The sequence below is a fragment of the Abrus precatorius genome, unplaced genomic scaffold, assembly GCF_003935025.1.
Source record: "Abrus precatorius isolate BTA unplaced genomic scaffold, Abrus_2018 Scaffold3, whole genome shotgun sequence".
In the NCBI taxonomy this organism is placed as follows: domain Eukaryota; kingdom Viridiplantae; phylum Streptophyta; class Magnoliopsida; order Fabales; family Fabaceae; genus Abrus; species Abrus precatorius.
Genome location: NW_020874373.1, coordinates 32,868,092 through 32,889,419, shown reverse-complemented (window position 1 = coordinate 32,889,419; position 21,328 = coordinate 32,868,092). Strand labels below are relative to the sequence as shown.

The window sequence follows — 21,328 nt, the reverse complement described above, 5'->3', positions numbered from 1 at the left end:
ATTACGGGCAATTTGTTCGCATGTGTTCTGTACAATTTTTTTGGTACTAAACAGTATTGTGAAGTAAATAAGACAAAATAAAGTGAAGATTAATAACAGGGACCATGAATGGACAAAGCTTATCATATATAGTGATAGATGGTGGGTAGTAGTGGGGTTAAGTGGACAAGTCTCTTCTGGAAATCACAATCAATTGAGGGTGACAAATGCAGGAGGAAGAACAGGTATATACTGTTTAACGTGAGTGTTTAAATTTCAATAGGTAAAAAAAAATGTATTTTATATTTGATTTTATTTATTTCTATCAATTCTTATAAAACCTAGGAAAAACAATTTTGTGAATTGATTACGTGACTTTTGATGATCTTGTGAGCGAATAGAAATGAATCTTATGAACAGTTATATTAGGTTGATCTTGTGAATACACATTTCGTGATTAAAACAAAAAAGAATCAAAGCCAAGCTTCGGCTGGATACTGTGTCGTTTTGGTCATATAAGGAGACGATGAGCTTACGAAACCATTCACCAAGTGAAGATAGGTCTTGAGATCATGACACGTGGCGACATCTCCTTTCTTCAAATAGGGCGATTCCTTACTACTAAGTCTCAACTCTTGTCCAACGTCAGCGTACACCAACTGCATATCCTCGATGAGCCTACGGAACCAACTTTGAAGGCGCGCCACGTGGGCACCATCTGTGCAGGCCACGTCATCATCATGAACCACGAGTCCAGGCACTTTTGTGATGACATCATCGGAATTGACGATTCTTAGTATCCTTGTCCTACTCTTTTCCAATCGAGCCCTGAACTTATCGTTACCCACGCGGGGCCCACCGAAGGACACCACAGTGACCATTGGTGCATTTTCGAAGGTTGTGGTTATGTCGTACGCGCTGAGAATGGCGAGTGCGGCTCCAAGACTATGGCCAGTTATGGTTAAGCTTAGTGGCTCATCACCGTAAGATTGGATCACTCTTTTAACCTCTTCTCTCACCATGTCCTGCAAACTCGGACATGTACCTTGTTTGGACACATAGAGACTCAAAAATCCGTTTTCCACCATGCAACCTTCGTTGCCACAGCCCATATGATTCGGTAATTTTGTCAACGTTGCACGAAGGTTTTCCAACCATTCCAAACACGTGGCTGTTCCCCTCAGGGCAATCATCACGTCACGCCTCCCGAGGCGCGTGATTTCCTCCTTGTCTTGACAAACTGCTACGTAACCGATCCAGCTAGACTGCGTATGTGGCAGTTGAGCCATGCTGTTAATCCACTTTGGCAATTTTACCCCGCACGTGGCTCGTAAATTCTTTGTTATTCGGTAACCCGTTTTTTTCATTCCGGTTCGGGTTAGGAGTGAGGACTTAGAATAGCGACACGTGGCGTAAGTGGGTGAAGAGGAGTCAAAGTCAAAGGAGCGATACGCGGATTCTACGAACTGACCGTATCTTAGGATTTCCGAGCGCAGGTTGTCGTCAAGAGGGTCTAACAGACCGTCCCAGTTGTTGATTCCTTGGTATTGTGTCCACTTGTGACCGAGTTTGGGCGAGTTGCATTGCACTGAGTCACGCTTGAGACGATCCCAAGCGAGTTGAGACTTGTTGAAGGGTAAGGTGGGAGGGGTGGCGTGTGAGAAAGTTGGGGTGGGTTTGGAGATTGAAGGGCAAGTGTGTGATTGGGGAGTTGGTCTTATAGCTAGCCTCATTATATAGCGAAAGACACTTTGGCTTATGTTGGCTAGCTGTGTGATTGGGATTTGCTCACTTGTGCTATTTGGGCATTTGCATGGCATTTATATGAGGAAAGTGAGGGAAATGGACGGTGGTGGAAGAGACAGAGAGAGAGAGTGAGTGATTTGGGAGAAAATTTTATGTTGTCATGTTGATACTTTTTTTTTTTTGGGTAAAATTACAGGAACATGAGAACGTTTTAAAATTCTCCAACGATAAAGTCGTCAATAGTGAGTTTTGTTACTTTAAAAATATTGTAGATACTATTTATAAAAAAACTAATCCATGAGAATGAATGCAACGATAGGAAAGATGACGATTTGGGTAACTGAAAAATGGCTGCGGGACTATGGGTGAGTGAAGTGAATGAGGGAAATTGAGTGAAATAAAGAAAAGACTTTGACGTAGGTGGTGGGACCTACACGACTAGAGTCTTAATTTTCATGTACCATGAAAAAGTGCTAATTTCTGGCCGCACCATAGCAGGTACGTGCGTCTCACTGTCCTACTCTCGCTCACGGAATTTTTGCCAAACAAGTGTTCTCTTTTTTCTTTTTCACCTTACCCCACATAAGCTTTTTATCGTACTACCACTCCTTGCAATTTATTATTTAAATATTTTAAAATATTATTGTATATCCTAAATTATATAATTTATTTTTTATTTTAATTTTTTTATATCTCTCTCACAGTCACTATTGTTACAGAAAATACCTTTTCAGAAAGAAGAATCTATAGGGTAAGTATATATAAGGATAACGAATATTATTCACTTTAGTTTTTAGGCATATAAAGTGAAAATAAAAAGAGAGAAAAGGGTAAAAAGGAAGAGATAAATAAAAAGAAAATATAATTATATATAGACATAGAAATTTTTGAAAATATAATTGTTCTGTTGGCACAGTAGCGAGCCGCGTAACAGCGAATACGAGTGGATTAGCGAAGAATGGGGATCCGCGGAAGAGGATCTAATCGAGTTCGTGAAAAGCATGGGAGGAAGGGTACTGATTTAGTTGACTGGTCAAGCGTCAAAGTTTATGTCTCAGCCATGTGCTCTTTTTTGTTTTAAAATTGTGTTAATTAAGATCAATGATTTAATCGTAAGTTATTAGTTAAACCATCGACCAGTAAAATTAATTTAAACTAATAAACCCTATCCTATGTTTATTAACCTAAAACTCAATCGACAAGTGTGCTGAGATTTTGCATGCGTAAGATCTAACAAACGTATTATTATTCATGATGGTCGATGGATGGACATTAATTTTTACGTATTACATTAAAAAATGGAAAATTCCTTACTTGACTTTTAGTGTTTTTAATTGCAGAAAATACAAGCAGAATACTTTATTCCTAACGTAAGAAAGACGATACAAATCCAAATTTCTCATAATGGTTACATGTTTAAGAAAAAGAATGACTTCATCAAATAAACAAATTTGTTTATTTACAGATACTGAGTATTCTAAAATATAGTATAGATTCGATTAATTACTTACATCTGTTTCATCTAAATTAATTAACCTTGTTTGCATCTTATAATAAAAGAACCTATGAAATTAATCTATACAATAGGCCGGGATTGAGAAAAAGAAGATAATAATGTCAGTACATTAAATTAAAGAAAATGTCAAGTATAAGAGGGAAAGCCACACTGCCAAAGAGAAACGTATACGTCAGAGATGCAGATTTGTGCAATAATAATAATAAACAAAAAGAACATTCCATCGGCTATATTCATTCCTATCCCTTATCTATTGCTCATTTACAATATTTAATACACACTGTGGATTAAGAACCAAACATATACACTACGGATTACAGGATTAAGCACGTTGGTTTTGTGTTTCTTAATGAGCTGTCTTAAAGATAATTAATTGTAGCATTAGTTTTTAATGGATAACATAGAATCGAACTAAATAACTTTCTCTTATTGATGAATTGGATTTCTTTCTACAGTATATGCCTATGCGGCATCTTGTCCTCAGTTATCGTCACTCTATCATTTGTCACACTATTAAAGTGCTTATTCTTCTTCTTCTTATTATTATTATATTTTTCCAGGAGAGTGGAGGTTTGTATCTTATCCTACGTAGTACATTCATACCTAATTCAAGTAATCAATGTAAAGAAAAAGAGGAAAAACAAATTAGTAATATGCTTTTTATCTCTTTTCTGAGTAGATCGAAGAAATCTATTAACGAAAATGTGGCGGGACTGTGAGTATCACAAAACTCAGATAATTTGATTTCAGTCATTGATGGTGAAGATAAAAAAAAGATTGGATAAAGAAAGAGAAAAGAAAATAAATAATAATGATAAAAGTTATATTACATTAAGTTAAAAAAAAAATTTGTTTAAATATAAATGTTGACTGGTTTATTCTAATAAGTTATTGTGACATAAATATTTTTAATTTACCTTTTTGGTAACTCACTTTAATGGCACATTCTCATTTCTTTTAGTTCCACCCATAGCATAATTTAGATTCTAAACCATCTTACAGGGCGATTTGGGACCCACAAAATATTGAGCAAAGCAACATCTTCAACATGGTATGGTTTTGGATAACATTTCCAATTAGAAATTAGACTTTTAATGATGAAGTAAGCAGAAAAGAAGAGAAATAGTGGATTTGGATTATGCTTAGGTGGAAGTGGGAAGATCTGGTGAGTGTAGGATTAAGATAACTTATATATTCCTTCATAGGAACGCAAATATGGCAGTGTTGGCTGTTTTGAAGCTAATCTACGATGAAGATGCAGCTTATCCAAAAGATCACGGGTGTGGTGGACCACATTTATTAAAAGCAATTTAGATGGCACTATTGCCATTTCGGCATTTGCTCTCGTAGTTTTACAGCACAAAGTGGAACTAATGACATGTTACCTAGCTGGGAGATTCGATACAAACGGTTTCTATTTTCTACTCTTTAACAGATTTAATTTTAAATTTCTTTTAGATTGAAATAAATACTCACAGTAAAAAACGTGAATTATAAATAGAATTTTAAAAGGAAATCGATGAATTTTATTATTATAACTAGATTAGTAAATAAGTTAAATTCGTCTATAATTTTATTTTTAATAAATTAATATAAATATATTTTTAAATTTGTCTATAAATTATATACAAATAATGTTATAGATAAAAAAAATTTGTCTATAACATTTATTTATTTTTATTTACTTGTATAATTATTCTTTATTGTTCCTAAATATACTATAATTTATAAACATAAAGAAAGTTATAAAATTAAAATTTTTTTAAAAAATTAAATGTTAAATTAAAATGTTTTTGCAATTCAAAAAATAAGCATTTAAAGTAATAATGTAAAAAATAAAATAATAATGCCTATCACTAGTACTCAGTATGATCATTATTAGAAGTGATATCATCGTCGATAGAGGAGGAGCATAAATATTGTATCAGCTTAAATACTTGTGGTGCTAGAGCTAATAGAAGAAAAAAAAGTGTGGAGCTGCTCGCTTTTATGAACTCGAAATATAGATGCATCTGCACATGTTGCTGCTACACCTCTTTCTCCTTGGTCTTTTATATCTCATCATTTTGCTTCTGAAGCTTTTCACTTAGGGTATCAACTTGAGTGTGAACCATGTCCTCCATTTTCTCAAACATAAGAGAAGGAAAATCTCATATGACAGATGCAGGGGACATTAAGTCTACAAAGCGGCCCTCATGCCATAAATGTGGACTTTATAAAAGTTGTCTATTATTTTTTTATCACATAGTGCCCTCATCGAAAGACTTTGGGTCCTCGATAGATGCAACCTCCGGCCTTTAAGCATAGTCATTCTACAATTTAGTGTAGATAATTATATATTAACTTCAAGAAATATTTTTTAAATCTTTAATAAAAAATAGAATGTCGATAACTATACTTACATACGTAACCTGAAATCGTGCATCAACTCAGATGATTTTGTCTTTCTTGCACGTGTATGTCTCGTTGAATATCTCTATGCGTAGGTGGTCTCTTCAATAACTTCTACAATTCTAATTAATAAACCTCTCAAATTCAATTGATAATTTAAAAACATAAAATTTAAAACAAAATTGAAAATTATTAACCAAGTTGACCTTAGTGTCAGACAAAGTCATAGAGCCATTAATATGCAGTGATCCTCTTTTATTGGATGCCCTATTTGTCTTGTTCTTTATGAAAAATTTTGGAATTCATCTGTATGCCAATACTCCTAGAATGCATGAATGAAGTAGGGTGTTATCAAATCTACAAATGATGGATTTTGACAGGCCTCAATATACATATATTTTAGTTGCTTTGCAATACGATTCTTTCAGGCCTTGAAATCATTTTCTCATCCTGGAGGATGGAGAAGTTATTCTACATAAAGAGAAATTAATCAATATGGGTAAAAGGATATAATCATACTTAAAATAAATTAATTAATTTTTATCACATTTCAATCTTTGAACCACTCCACCTTTGTATCTTTAGGCATCTTAGCAAAATTGGTGTTAGACGCATCATAAATCCTTTTAATGGTATCCGGTACTTGGTGGATAAGCTATTGTGGTAGATACCAACTTAACACATGATAAAATAATACAGTTATGATAACACTCACATCAAATAAAGTTTTGCGCCAGATCTTATAAATATCTTACCAAGTGAATTCATATCATCTCAAACCTGGAAGCGATCTCGATGGTGTCTGGGCCTGTAACTGTTACCCACACAAAGATGCAACAATAATAGATCACTTATATTTGTGCTATGTAGAGGGGGATAGTGTGATAGATGTAGTCAACAATGTAGATTATAAAACTCGCTGCACTAGAAGGGGACGAGACACATATCCAAGGTTGGGCACCATGATGAACTATTCCTGCCCTTCAACTTGAGAAGTCTGCACTGCAGCTAGTGTGGAGGTAAAAGTAGGAGCAATGGATGAAGGAGTGCTACCACGAGCAGAACACTAAGTAGCGTTTTTCTTACCTTTACTTGTCATACCTAAATGAAACTTAATACAAGCACATAATATTATATGATCATATTTTATTTTGCATTACATAAATTTCTAATATAAATTTTAACAAAATCTCTTCTTATGTATGAACATTTCTCTATGTATATTAACACCTGACACAAAGATAAGCATTTCTTTCACACAATATATATATATATATATATATATATATATATATATATATATTGATAAATAAATCATAAATATACACATTACAATTTTAAAATCATTTTAGAGCACATGTCCTTGTAACTCTATAGTAAACATATTCTACAATCTTCGTAAATACAAACAATTAAAAGAAGAACCTTTATGCTCATCCCTTCAGACATGCAAACAGATGTTATTTATAGCTTTTTTACAAACAGAAAAATGATAACAAACCACGTTTACAAGCCTATAACGTGATCACTAAAAAACTAGAACATAATACTTATTTTTCCTAAGGACTAGGACTTGATAGCATATAACAAAATAAAGTCTAAAATAGAAATATAACACATTATCTCTAACATTCTCCCCCTTAAGCTAATGCATCTACATCTAACTTACTTTAGTAGCTTCAGTTACTCCAAGCATGCCACGAAACTTCTCAATCTGCTCCAACTTTATTGGTTTCGTCATGAAATCCGCAATTGGATCCTGAGAGTTACAGTAGCTTAGTTCGACGACTCCATCATCATTCACCAAGTCTCTTAAGAAATGAAACCTTACATCAATATGCTTACTTTTTCCATGAAACATTGGATTATTAGACAATTGTATAGTGGAGTTGTTATCACACATAATCACAGTTCTTGTCTTCTCTTCAACTCCAAGTTTCTCCAGTAACCTTCTGAGCCAAACACACTGACAAGCACACAATGCTACTGCTATATACTCTGCTTAAGTAGTAGAAAGAGCAACTAATGCCTTCCTCAGCCTATAGACTTCCTCTTCTTCTCCTTTCTTTGTGAATCCCTCAGGTTGTTGCATAAACACTTTCTCTTTGAGCTCCCCATGAAGAAAAGCACTATTTATATCAAGTTAAAAAACCTCTTAACTGAATTGAGCAGTTGTTGCAAGTATCACACAAATGGTGTCAAGTCTTGCCATTGGAGCAAATACTTCAGTGTAATCTATTCTATGGCGTTGTGCATACCCTTTTGCCACTAGCCTTGCTTTGAGTTTCTCTATATTTCCATCTTTGTTAAGCTTAGTTTTGAACACCCATTTAATTCTAATAAGTTTAACTCCCTTAGGCAGCACAGTAAGTTCCCAAGTTTGATTCTTCTCTATGGCTTCAATTTCTTTTGAAATTGCTTCTCCAATTTTTGCTTTTCATAGCCTCTTCAAACGAAATCAGATCATTTTCAGTCATCATCATCATTGCATTCAAGTTTTCTTCTTTAGATAATCCTTCCCTAGTTTCATAATTTGTCATCCATCCTGGTGCTCTTCTTTGTCCTTCACCCCTCCCTTCATCCAAATCTCCATATATGAATTTGGCTCATTTGAAGGTGACTTTGTCAGACTGTTACTTAAATTGCTTGAACTCGTTTCACCATTTTCCCTTCATTCTAGTTATTCTCTCTATCACTTTTATCTTCATCTTCACATTCTAATATATTTCACTTGGTTTCTTCCTTTGTTCTATCCCAGTCTCAATTTTCTTCTTCTTCAAAAATAACATCTTTGCTGAGAATAATATTCTTTGTGATTGGATCATATAACCGCCATGCCTTGGACTCATCACTGACTCCTATCATTCAACTTAGTCCTCCTTTGATCTGGTACATGAATATGTGTTGCACATCCAAAAATTCAAAAATACTCCACCACAGGTTTCTCATTACTCCATGCCTCTTTTGGAGTCTTGTTTTCAACTGCCACTGTTGGACATTGACTCTGAATATACACACACCATTTCACAGCCTCGGGCCAGAAAGCTTTAGGAACTTACTTCTCATTCAACATGGATCGAACAACATTTATAATTGTCCTTTTTTTCCTTTCAACAATATTTTGTTAAAGAGTATAAGTTATCGTCAATTGTCTGTTGATGTCTTGCGATTGACAAAACTCTTCAAACTCGTTTTAAGTAAACTCATCATCCCTATCTATCCTCAAACAAGTTATGTATGCACCTACCTCCTTTTCAACACAAGCCTTGCAATTTCTGAATGTTACAAAGGTTTATGACTTCTCATGTAAGAAATATACCCTAGTTTTACAAGTAAAATTATCGATAAAACTTAATATGTACCTTTTGTTACTGTTTGAAGCTGGCTTGATAGGACCACATATATCTGAATGTACTAGTTGAAGTTGCTTTGATGTTCTCCATAAACTCTTGCTCGATATAGGCTTTCTATGTTGCTTGCCGATTAAGCATATGGTGCATATCTTCTTTGGATACATCAAAGACGGTAAACCAATCACCATCTTCTTACAAAAAAGTGTTCTTAGTGCCTTGTGATTCAAGTGTCCAAAATCACAATGCCACATGTGAGCTTCTTTCTCTAAAGCAACTTCAGCTTGCAAGCACAGAAAATTTTTCGATGCCATAAAAGCTAACACATAAAATATTCTATTCCCACTTATACTAGTTTGCATAATCAACTCCCTCCAAAGATGAAATACTTTGCAAGTTCCATCCAGAATCAAGATAGTTAACCCCTTTTCTTGAAGTTGTCCTATGATTAATAAATTATTTTTAATCTTAGGAATATAATAAACATAAGATACTACCAAGTTATCGCATTCAATTACATCCTTATACTTCTTTTTGCTACCACTGTCATTTTCATATCATTTCCAAGCTTCATTGTCCTACAATATTCTTCTTCCAAATCCACAAACCATTTTTTATTCCCTATCAAATGGTTACTACAGCTCGAGTCAAAATACCATATTTTCTCTCTCTTTGTTTGATGAGGCTCTTCATAGGACATCAGCAAAAGCTCCTCTTCTTTGTCTAACTCAGTATAATTTGCTTCCTTTTTCCAATCAGGACACTCATATTGAAAGTGTCCCAACTTATGGCATTTAAAACACTCAATAATTGCTTTATTTAGAGGTTGTCTCCCTCTACCTTTGCCACGTCCTCCTCTAAATACACCTTGACCTCTTCCTTTGCTTGACCTGTCTTCTTGAGCTATTTTCAACATATGTTCCCCCTCTTGGTATCCTTGCATCCTTTGTTCATGTATAAGTAGACTCCCATACAACTCATCAATGGTTAAGGTACTTAGATCATTGGACTCCTCTGTTGAAAACAACATAACTGAACTTGGTCGTCAATGATCTAAGTATCTTACTAACCATTGAACTTTGCTCCATTGTCTCACCATTTGACTTCATTTTATTTACCATCGTCAAGGTTCTTCTCAAGAAGTTGTCCACTTTTTCACCTTCTTTCATGTTAAGCAACTCAAACTTCTTTCTCAATGCTTGAAGTTGTGCCCTTTTCACTTTCGTGGATCCTTGATACTTCTGTTTCATTCAGTTCCAAATTGCCCTCGATGTCCCCTTGTCAAAAATTATTTTCAGGATTTCTCTATTAATCGCCTGGAGCAAGAACTTCTTGACTTTAAATCTTTAAGTTTGGCCTCCTCCATAGCCTTCCTCTGCGCCTCACTCCCTGGTCTTGTCCCAATTGCCGGTGCAAGGATTCCTTTTTCCACTAAGCTTCATATCGCCTTGCCCCTTAGAAAGTTCTCCATCGTCATTGACCAATAATCATAATGGCCATCGAACTTAAGAATAGACAGTTGCACAAACTTCTTTAAAGTTGACATTTTGATCTCTGTTTGTTTAAGTATTTAACTCACAGTCTTACACACTATTTACTCACACTCTATCAAGCCCCTTTTGGAGCTCTAATACCAATTGTTAAAACTTAGAAACTAAAAGATAGCAAAAAGAAAAAACTCTCTTATTATTAAATTTAGCAAACAGAGACTATTTATAGCCTTTTTACAAACAGAAAAATGATAACAAACCACATTTACAAGCCTACAACATGATCACTAAAAACTGGAATAGAACACTTATTCTCCCTAAGGACTCACACTTGATAACAGATAACAAAATAAAGTCTAAAACAGAAATATAATAAAGGTTTAAATATGTTATTGGTCTATATAAATGTAGGTCGTTTTGTGATAAGTTCCTATCAATTTTTTTGTTAAGATGTAATATCTAAAAAGTTAAGAATTTAGGATTTAGTCTCTACCGTTAACCTTCTCTCTGTTAAGTGTTGAGCTGGCTGGCGGAGAGCCAGCTCAGCACTCCATATGGCTATCTCAAGGTTTAATCATTACCTATGTGATATGCACGTCATTTTTATTATTATTATTTAAAATTATGTAATTGCAAATAAGTCTCTAAACACATTTTTTCATAATTGTATAAAAGTATTTTAATTTTATTTCTTTTTTCTCCTTGGTCCTTCTCTAATCCTTTCTCATAACTCTGCTCTAATACCCTTCTCCCATAACCCATTCTTCCTCTCCCTTCCCCGCACGATAGCCACTACTTTGCTTTATTCATATCTTAACTCAAAATCAAAGTGGTGGCGATCAACCAGCCAATAAAAACATCTTTTTGTTTCACTTCAACACAACACAACAACACACAAACCAAATGGAAGGAGAGACTCATCTACGAAACTATTTCGCCAACCCTATCGATTACAAGCTTCTAGAAGAAGTGGGTCATGGCAGCATCGCCACTCTGCAAAGCCATTTATCTTCCCTTCAATTAAGTAGTTGAGATTAAGTGTTTGGATCTGGATCGGTGCAACATCAACCTGGTTCATAGGATTAATCTCGTTCCTCCTTTCCACTGCTCTATTTTGTAACATTAGTTAATTGTTATTTGAGTGCTGGATGAACATGACATAACATAATGACTTGAGCAAGGAGAGTTAGACCATGAGCCTGATAGACCACCCCAATGCGGTGAGGGCTTATTGCTCCTTTGCGGTGGGGCAGAGTCTGTGGGTGGTGATGTTGTTTATGGGCCACACCCCTTTCAAGAAATCCCTTCTCTTCTCTACGTGAGCTTACATTAGGATAAAGGGGGGTTGCGGGTAAATATACAACTTTTTTTTTTAAAAAAAAGCTTCTAAATTCAGCATATTATTTAAGTAGTATCTTAAATATTCAACTTCTAATTTTTTTTACCTCTAATTGTCTAAGCAGTATTCTAAAAACTATTAGCAACCATCTTTCTAATAACGTTTGCAAATTGAATATAAAAATGTCTCACCAACAAAAAGATAGCTTAAACAACTTGATACATTTTGACAAAGGAAGCCTCATATTGCCATTCCATTTCTGCTGTGTCAACAATGGAGCTGAGTTGTGGGGAAGGGGAAGAGAAGGATTGCGAAGAAGAAAGAAACAAAGTTAAAAGACTTTTATGCAATTATATAAAATGTATTTGTAATTATATAATTTTAAATAATAAAAAAATAAATGACGTTGCTGAACTTTGAGATAGCCATGTAGAGTGCTGAGCTAGCTATCTATCAGTTAACTCAACACTTAACAGAGAAAGTTAACGGTAGGAACTATTTTTAACGTTTTAGGAATTACATCCTAACAAAAAGAATTTATCGAGACTTATCACAAAACGACTTATATTTATAGAGAACAATAACATATTTATGTCTATAACAAATTATCTCTAACATATAATTGATGAATTTATCCAAAATAAAACAAAAAACTAATTTTTTGATTTACTATTTGTAAATCTATTTATAGTACAGACAAAAGAAAAACATCTCTCTATAATTTACTTATTTGTAGCAATGACTATTATCAATAGTAATAATGCACATTTTTTTTTAAATAATATGTTATTCAATTTATTTTATAATTTATATTCTTATCTAAATATTAATCACAAAGGTATTAACACCTAATGATTATTTAATATAAATAATTATACAATGTTAATATTTTTAAAGATAATATTTAATAATTATGTAAGCCAATTATTAAAAAATATTAATAAAATTTGTTAGATTAATAACTGATTTAAAGCAAATGTTAAGTTTGACCATTCAAAATCTTATGTTTAATTTATCTTATAGGTCAACTAATTGTATGATGCAAGATGACTATTTATACAACTAATAATTAAGGTTATCATCACTATCGATCAAATTTCAACAAATCAAGCACCCAATAATAAAAACTCGTATTGGGGCAAAACTATAAACTATATTAATATTGGGATCCTAAGGTCTACCTAAGTTTATTTATTTGAATTTTCAAAGGCTTAAACTTAATTTTTTTGCAAAACTGAAGAGGAAAAAGAAAGGTAAGATATTAAGAACATTCATTATTAGTTTTACTTTTACTAGATGAAATCATACATCAAGTGAATCATCAAGACAGATGTCATACAGTGTATGAGAGACAACTTAGTCAAGCATACCTATGAATAAGCAATCGTCATGATTATTAAGAATCTTTATGACTTTCAATTTATTAAAATTTAACTCATCAATTTGCGCAGGCATAATATGCTTGCCTTTTTTGAGAGTTCATGAACGTTAATGAGGTTAGTAGTAAGGAAAGGCCAACCAAAATTTAATGCTACTTTCCTATATTTTTCCTTATTCACCATAAAGAAATATATTGAAAAGATTAATTTGTTTACTTTCACCGTACTTCTTCAATAATCGTTTAGGATAGATGAGAAAACACTTGGTTAGTTGAAGAAGAATAAAAAGTAGCCTCACTCTACTCCAGACCTAATCACTGGAATTACAAAGAGCATCATCAAGTTGATTCTTCACCCTAAATCACAAAATGCCTTACAACATAATTGGAGACCAATGGTGTCTAAAATGGTGAAATTTACAAGATCTTTCAATTTTGGGAGAGAGCTTGTTTCACTAAGTCGCACTACGTACACTCCTCTTTGCCAAATATCTAGTTCTCATATTCTTGACAAAAGGGATATTAATATGATTTTAAAAAACTTCTAAAAGCTTTTGAAATGATCGAGCATCGAAGTGTTGTGATAGGGAACCGAAAGAGGTGACACATAAGGCTGTGGTCCCTTCAAAGGATTGACTTTCTTTTCTTTCTCAAATTCTCCATTTTCTTCTCCACATGATCATTTGATTGCTCAACCATGTTCTCAAGTGTTTTAGTAACTAAATTTCCTCTATTTTCGAATTCTTTCTGGGTTAATTGAGCAAAATTGACCCTCTTAACAAAGTGAAAGGAAATTGATACGATACGGCTATCAAATCATGAATAGTGCTGACCACCTTTGCGCTATATATTCAGTTAAAGAAGAAAAAAAAAACCAATCAAACCAAAGCCAAATTGTGAAAATGATTATGACCAGTTTAAATAAACTTGTAAAATAGTTCTTATAAAAAAATAATATAAAAAGTAAATAAAATTTCTTTTCTAATTTAAGAAATTTTCTCTTTTAATGTTTCTAAATTTTTAAAAATAAGTTGCTAATATATATATATATATATATATATATATATATAAACTATTCATTTTCAATATAATTCTCAGAAGTTTATCCAAACTAAGCATATATCATTCACACGCACAGTAAATCTATAAATTGAGAACCGGTTCGCAGTGAATTTTAATAAGTCCCCACAATAAATATGTGCAAATCAAGTTGGACTCATTAAATGTAAAGTTTGCTAACTGAAGTTTATCTTTCATTCTCGCTCAAAATCAGCCAGCAGCGTGGAAGAACAAGACATGACTAAACTGAACAAGTCTATAAATGCGCGAATAGAATTCTTATCTCAATACTAAAGGTGGTCAACTTCCCATTTTGATGGCTCTAAATATGAGTAGTTTATAGTTCAGTTTTAGCATCAATTACGAGTCAAATACAATAATCATTATAGTAATATGAATTTTATCAACTAAAAGTTACAATAGAATGAAGGTATTATGATTAACTTGAATGAGATCCCATGTTTGGAGAAAATAAAATCTATCTATTACAGTATTACTTATTAAGCATTTCCATGTATGACTTTTTCGTGAGAAAGAAGAAATCATGACAACTCCATAAGAAGAAGACCAAGAGCAAGAAAGAATGAAGAGAGAGAAAGAAATATTGTGAATACTGGACCAGCTACTCTCTTTTTATTTCCTCATGCAAGTGGAAAAAGAAAAAATAAGACGCTATTATGATGTTGGCTGGATCAGTTGCTCTCCTCTTGCTCTTGTGGTGTCTTCTTTTTAAACTTTTAGGATTTGAAATTACTTGTTTAATAAATTCTTATTCAATAAGGGGTTTATACAATATGAAGTTGATTATGACATTTATTAACATTTTTAAAAAAAATTACAAAGCTATAAGTTATTTTTATAAACTCTATAAAACTTTCTACACACAGAATTTCTAAGGTTGTCTAGATTACTTTGACTCCCATTCATGTAGTTTTCTCTTTTTTCGTATTTTTGTTGGTACCCCATTTAGGCATACCTTTTAGCAATCAAAAGCTAAAACCTTGCCCAATTAGGAATATTCATTGCATGTGTAGTGGAGCTTGAGCTAGTGACTTTCTTTTTCCTTGTCAAACTTGACATGAACTCGTGGTGGTTGCTTTTAGTATACACTACCTTGAAAATGGTCCATATATTGGACCTCCATGATTAACCTATTATTACATTCGAATTAAGTTTCTTTTATTACATTTATAGCTTCAATATTGTACTTTTATACTTTTTAATTCTAAAATTTATAAAATTCTTGCAAAATCACTTTTGTTTTTGTCTTCGCCCCTGTTCCAAGCCTTTTGTCATGAACCCAAACGATATCATAGTTCGCTCAACAACTTAATCCTTGTTCCTTGCCTCCGCATCAAAATTCGTCAATTTCACCATCAAGTTAAACCATGTCACAATCAATCGAGGCCTCTATCAATAACCATGACAATAAATATAGTTTGAATAAGGTATTACAATATTTTGTATCCATAACTGTTGAGAATAAAATTAAATTCCGACACATTCATTCAATACAAGTTAATTTCCTAACAAAGAATGTAGACATTTGAAGAGATGGCATCGAGACATAATGTCAATGAAATTAGAATCCAACAAATTGAGATAACATGATCAACAAGGAAAAGTTGGCGCTAATGTGAGGCAAAATTGTTAGGTTAAGGTGTATTATTTACTTAAGTCTCACATTCGTCAACTTGAAGGAAAAAAGAGAAAAATATTATTAAGAAAAAAATTTATTTTATATTTACCCAGTGTAAAAATATGTAATTTTTTAGTACCTTAAATATTTTAGTAGTTGTGTGTCAAATAAAAATATGTAATTTTAATTATAAAAGTAAATGTTTACAATTTTGCTCATTTTAAATTTATAAGTGATATGGTTTGCAGTTTCATCTTATCAAAAATTATAAAATAATAAAATTACATTAGAATTTTGTAGATTTATATCTGTTATTTTTTCTTTCATGTGGGTGCACTATATTTTTTCTTTTATTTTTTTATCTAAACAAAAATTGGTCTATGAAAATTTGTCAATAATGAGGCAAATTTATTGCCTAAGATTTGTTTTCAACAATGTAAGAAATTTATCAACTAAAAAGCTTTATTCGCCCGTGCTAGTAGAAGATCAATCCAATACTTATGATTGATGAGATATATCGAGTTGTACTTCGTTGTATTTTCACACTAATGGATCAAGATTTGGTGGGTTTGTAAATTCCATAGAATTTTATCAAAGGGACATCGACGTTACAAGCTAAATTTATTAGAGGGAGAGTTGTCATTTATAAATAGAAAATAGTATGGATGCAATGATTGAATAAGTTGACAATCTAATGAGAATTATAATTTATTTAATTGCATTCTCAATTCCTTTAATTTAGTATATGTATAGTTTTGGTATCTTTAATTTTCTTACTTTATTTTTAAAATTGTAAAAAAAAAATCAATTTTCTATTAATTTATTCTACTTAATGTTTTAAAATTGTTATTTCCTGTCTAAATATTTGAGGAATTTATGATAAATTTATTATATAAACTAATTTTAAATTATTAAAAGTTAAATTTAGTAAAAAAAAATTGAAAAGAATTTTTTAATATGTTAAATTAGAGTTTGAAAAGAAAAAAAATGATTTTTTAATACCTTGACTAAAATTTGATATTTGGATTAGTATGTTTTAAGAAATTAAGTAGAAACAAATCATTAAGAAATTATAGTTGGAGGGCAAGGATCGTCCAAAAGCTGCCTCTAAAAGACCTTAAGTTTTTGAAAAAATTGCAAAATGCTCTTAGGATGCAACAATTTGATATATAGAAATATGGTAATTTTGTTCTCCTTTTAATCTTATTTATATTAGCCAATTAATGAGAAAACACTTAGGCGCAAGAGGTCTAGAGAAGCACAATCCAAGTGCTTGTAGCACTCAAGTTAAAGGTGTCATGTTTTTTTGGTCAACAGTTAAAGGTGTCAATATGGACCATATTGACCCATTTTGGGTTTACTTGTTACAGGGCAACAAAGTTTTGGGCTGGGTTGGCGGACTATATAATGTGCCACAAATAATAAACCTTAAACCTAGAAACATACATTTATATTGACCAAAAATAAATAAATAAAAAGAGATACATACATTTATGAACTTTCACCTTTGGTGCACTGGCATTTTGTTTCATCTATTCTTTTGCGGTGAACAACACGTTGGTGTAAGAAGAGTAAGATATATAATTAGGCTCTTCTGGTTATTGGTTCTTTAGTATTTGCTTCCTGCTTGTGCATGGTTCTTTATTGCGCTTTATTCAGTAATACACAAGAATAAAAGAAACTGTCAAGGTGAATGCAATAATGTCAGCTTAAAAGTTCTACTTCAGTAGGCCATGAAATATTGATTTTGATTGGACAGCAATACTAAGCTACCAACAATATCTTATATTATTGTTGGTAGCCTAGCTAATCTATTTATTGTTCTTGTTATATTTTTTTAATTCACAATTTTATATATTCTCCTTTGTCTTTAGTTCTTGTACTTCCTTTCTCTGTTGGCTCATTGTGGATCTAGTTTGGTGAGCTTATTTGTTCCTATTTTAAAAGCTAAAATACCCTTTATGATCTTCATTCTTTTTGTGTGGATTCGACTTGTATCTAATAGTATGGAAGGTTTAGTTTCTTCAATGCATAATAATGCTTTTGAAATGATTTAGTTTCTCTAAACTAAAGAGATGTGTAAAGTGGGAATTTATCTATCACTGACTTGAATTAGTTATGTTTATAAAATATTTGAGTTCAAAAAATGTGTAAACTCTCCTATTTTATCCATTTTTTCACTTCTGAGGAGCTAAATCCCTTTGAAAATATGGTTCAAAATTTATATAAAATTTTCATTTCACACCATTTATAAATTCTTTTATCCTCCTTAAAATATGTCATAAAATGTTGAGTGATGAGACAGAGTACAAAAATAAATGAATAAAACTTTCACAGCAGAAACATAAAAAGACAATGTGAATTAATTAGTTATAAAGTTAATATCCTTAATACTATAAAAAAACTATGTATGTAATTTTTTAGAAGATGTGGTCCGTATACCAAGCCCAACAAGGGTATCGGATACTGACTACAAGATCTGATATCCATATAGAAGTAGGATCAGATCAGATCCAGGTAATGAGAGTTACACTACAATGTTTGAAATATTCATACCCCTAAGAGCTTCTCGCCTAGAACATCATGAAGTTATTTAGAATTGAGCTACAATCACACAATTGTAGTTAGGCACGTTTTCATTTTATTCACTGTTACTTTGTGAATATCACTGTCTTTTTCACTCAAACCAGGGGACGAGTAACAATTCTACGGCATAACCTTTGGTAACATGAATCCACTTAATCAGTTAGCTCAATTTTATCCAATAAAATATAAACTTAATTTTAAATTTTAAATTTGAATTTAAAGGATATTTGTTACTGGACTGTGTCCATCCTTTTTCTTTTTTTTTTCCAATAAAGAGAATATGCTCCCTACAGAATATATAAACCTCAATGTATGATGCACATTCAGTCACTAGACATTTTTTGATAAAACGATTAAAAATGCCATTTATTTTTCAAATAAACTATATATTATAAAAGTTAAAAAAAAAATTCTTAAATAATTTTTATCATATCTTTCTACAGAAGTAAGAAAATCCATATATTTATTATTTTAAAATATATAACACTAATACAACTTTACTTAATAATTAACAAACTTTATAAACATAAAAAAATAGAATAATTTAGAATTCTTGGTCAATCAATATAAACAGTTAAACACTAACTAGTTTACCTACCAACCGTTGAGCCAATAAGAATGTTGTAAAACTAGAAAGTTGCCAGCCACCACATCTATCTGGTCAAATGAAAAATATGAACATTCCCTTTTAGGTGTACACACGACAAAGACTATATCCAAAATGGACTAGACGTCTTTCTTAGTGTAACAACCATGGAAGAATGAGAGCTCAAGATTCAATTTGCATATCTACACGGTTTGAGATGAATACATGTATTAGGAATTAAAGTAGATGTAAATTATACAACTGATCAAGCCTAACCATTTACTGTATAACAAAAACCAATCTTCAGTAGCAAATTCAAACTTGTCAACAAATGTACTACTAGTTGACAAACTTTCAATTATGTTTAATAAAAAAAAAGTTAATGTCAATGTTGGTGTTTTAATTTACAGCTACTGTTTTTAATTGTATTAATAATTAAGTTCTCTTCAGGTGTAGCCCTAGTTTATGATTTCAATTGCCAGTAGATGTGATCATCTTTTGACTTTGAAAGCTATCGTCAATATTAATTAGGGAATTGGTTGGAGAGAAAGAGCGTGCGTGTAAAAGAGGGGACAAACAATGCCTTCTACAGACAAATTGGTTGTTTTATTGCACAATTCAACTTATGATTACTTAATTTATTATTTTCCTTTCAGAAGCTATGGGTCTTTGTCTCTTTAAAGATTTGCAAATCCATTTTTGTTCATTAATGACTTAAATTGGTCTCAAGAAATTGATTTTGCCGGAGACTTTATTCAGAGTTGTTTCATACTGAGATCTATATATAAGCCACCCAATTTACTTACTAAATCATTTTAGTCGTCTTTCATGCAGTATATAAGATCACAACGCATTGCAAGTTGGTATATAAAAAGCATTTTCTCCCCACAACTATATATTAAATTAAACATATTAGTCTAAAATTAACATAAATTAATGAAAATATCATTTTCATTTAGTGCATATTTAATTTATCTTTTTGGATAAATAATTATTTTTTAGCTTCTTGAGAACATTTTTAAAAAATAAAAAAGTATTCCTCTAAATTTAAGTTAAACTAAACATGTTATTATTTTAAAAGTTAATGTTAACAATATCATTTTTTTATTAAAAATATCTTTAAAAGACAAAAGTACCCTAGTATTGTGTGATTTTTACCTTTAGATAAATATATCCTTTAAGAGTGGTAAAAAGTAAAATATATATATATATATATATATATATATATATATATTTAAAATTTTAATATCATTTTGAAGAGATTAGCTCAATAAATATCAGATCAATCAAATACGTGATTATTGAGATTAAACATTGAGATAGATGAAACTTTAAATTAAATTAAAAAATGAATGTGAAGCAAAGAAGAGCAACAAAATCAATAAATACTAAAAAAAAATTGATTATGAATAGGCTTAGAATTATAATTTGACTTTAAGATTTGCTTGACTTTACCTAGTTTATCATGAATTATTTTTTTGACGATTAATTTTATTTTACCTCTGCTATCCTCTAATAAACACAAAGATCCTTCTTAATTATAACTATCCCCAACAATCACGAAAGATACTCAACAAAGAAAAACACAAAGATCCTTCTTAATTAAATAACTGATTAAAAATTTAGAATTCTAATTATTCTTTTTTTGGTATATATTCTAATTAATCTTTTAAAATGTTAAATTCAGTATTATCTCATACGTATTTTAAATATATAACAATACGATTGCCTTTTGTATAATTAACTAAAAGTTATTATAGTTTATAATAATGAGATAAATACAATTTTAAAAATAAAATATGAATTAATTAAAAGAAAAGGATTAAAACTTAATTTACATCATAATATTCACCATGCTACATATATGAATTTAGTATAAAATTAAATCAAATTAAAAAAATAATTTATTATGTGATTTAAAAAAGAATTATAAAGCAAATAGATATTATTAATGATAATAAGATAAGATATATATATATATATATATATATATATATATATATATTTGTGTTGTGTGAAAAAAGAGATAGATAAAATAAATTTTGAGTTCTACTCAGCTTTGTAAGTTCTAAGGTTCCTAAAAAATGGCTCATTTTATTATTTATTTATTTATTTTTACTCTAAAAAACACACTTTAGTTTCTTTATGTTTATTTATAAAAAAATTAACTAATAAGTTTAAATAATTAATAAGTAAAATGACTTTTTTCATTTTTTAACTTTAGGGTAAAATTCACTTTTGTCCTCTAACTTTTTTTAAATTCATTTTA

At 31.3% G+C, this 21,328-nt stretch overlaps 1 protein-coding gene across 1 annotated transcript; it reads right to left on the bottom strand.

The window, feature by feature from the left end:
* Window positions 1–452: 452 nt before the first annotated feature.
* On the bottom strand, window positions 453–1,712 carry LOC113862513 (phospholipase A(1) DAD1, chloroplastic-like). Its single transcript, XM_027495594.1, has one exon. The coding sequence runs from the start codon at window positions 1,710–1,712 to the stop codon at window positions 453–455; it is 1,260 nt and encodes a 419-aa protein (XP_027351395.1).
* Window positions 1,713–21,328: the final 19,616 nt, after the last annotated feature.

Coding starts and splice junctions, on each gene's coding strand:
- LOC113862513 (XM_027495594.1), bottom strand. CDS start 1,712: ATGAGGCTAGCTATAAGACCAACTCCCCAATCACACACTTGCCCTTCA.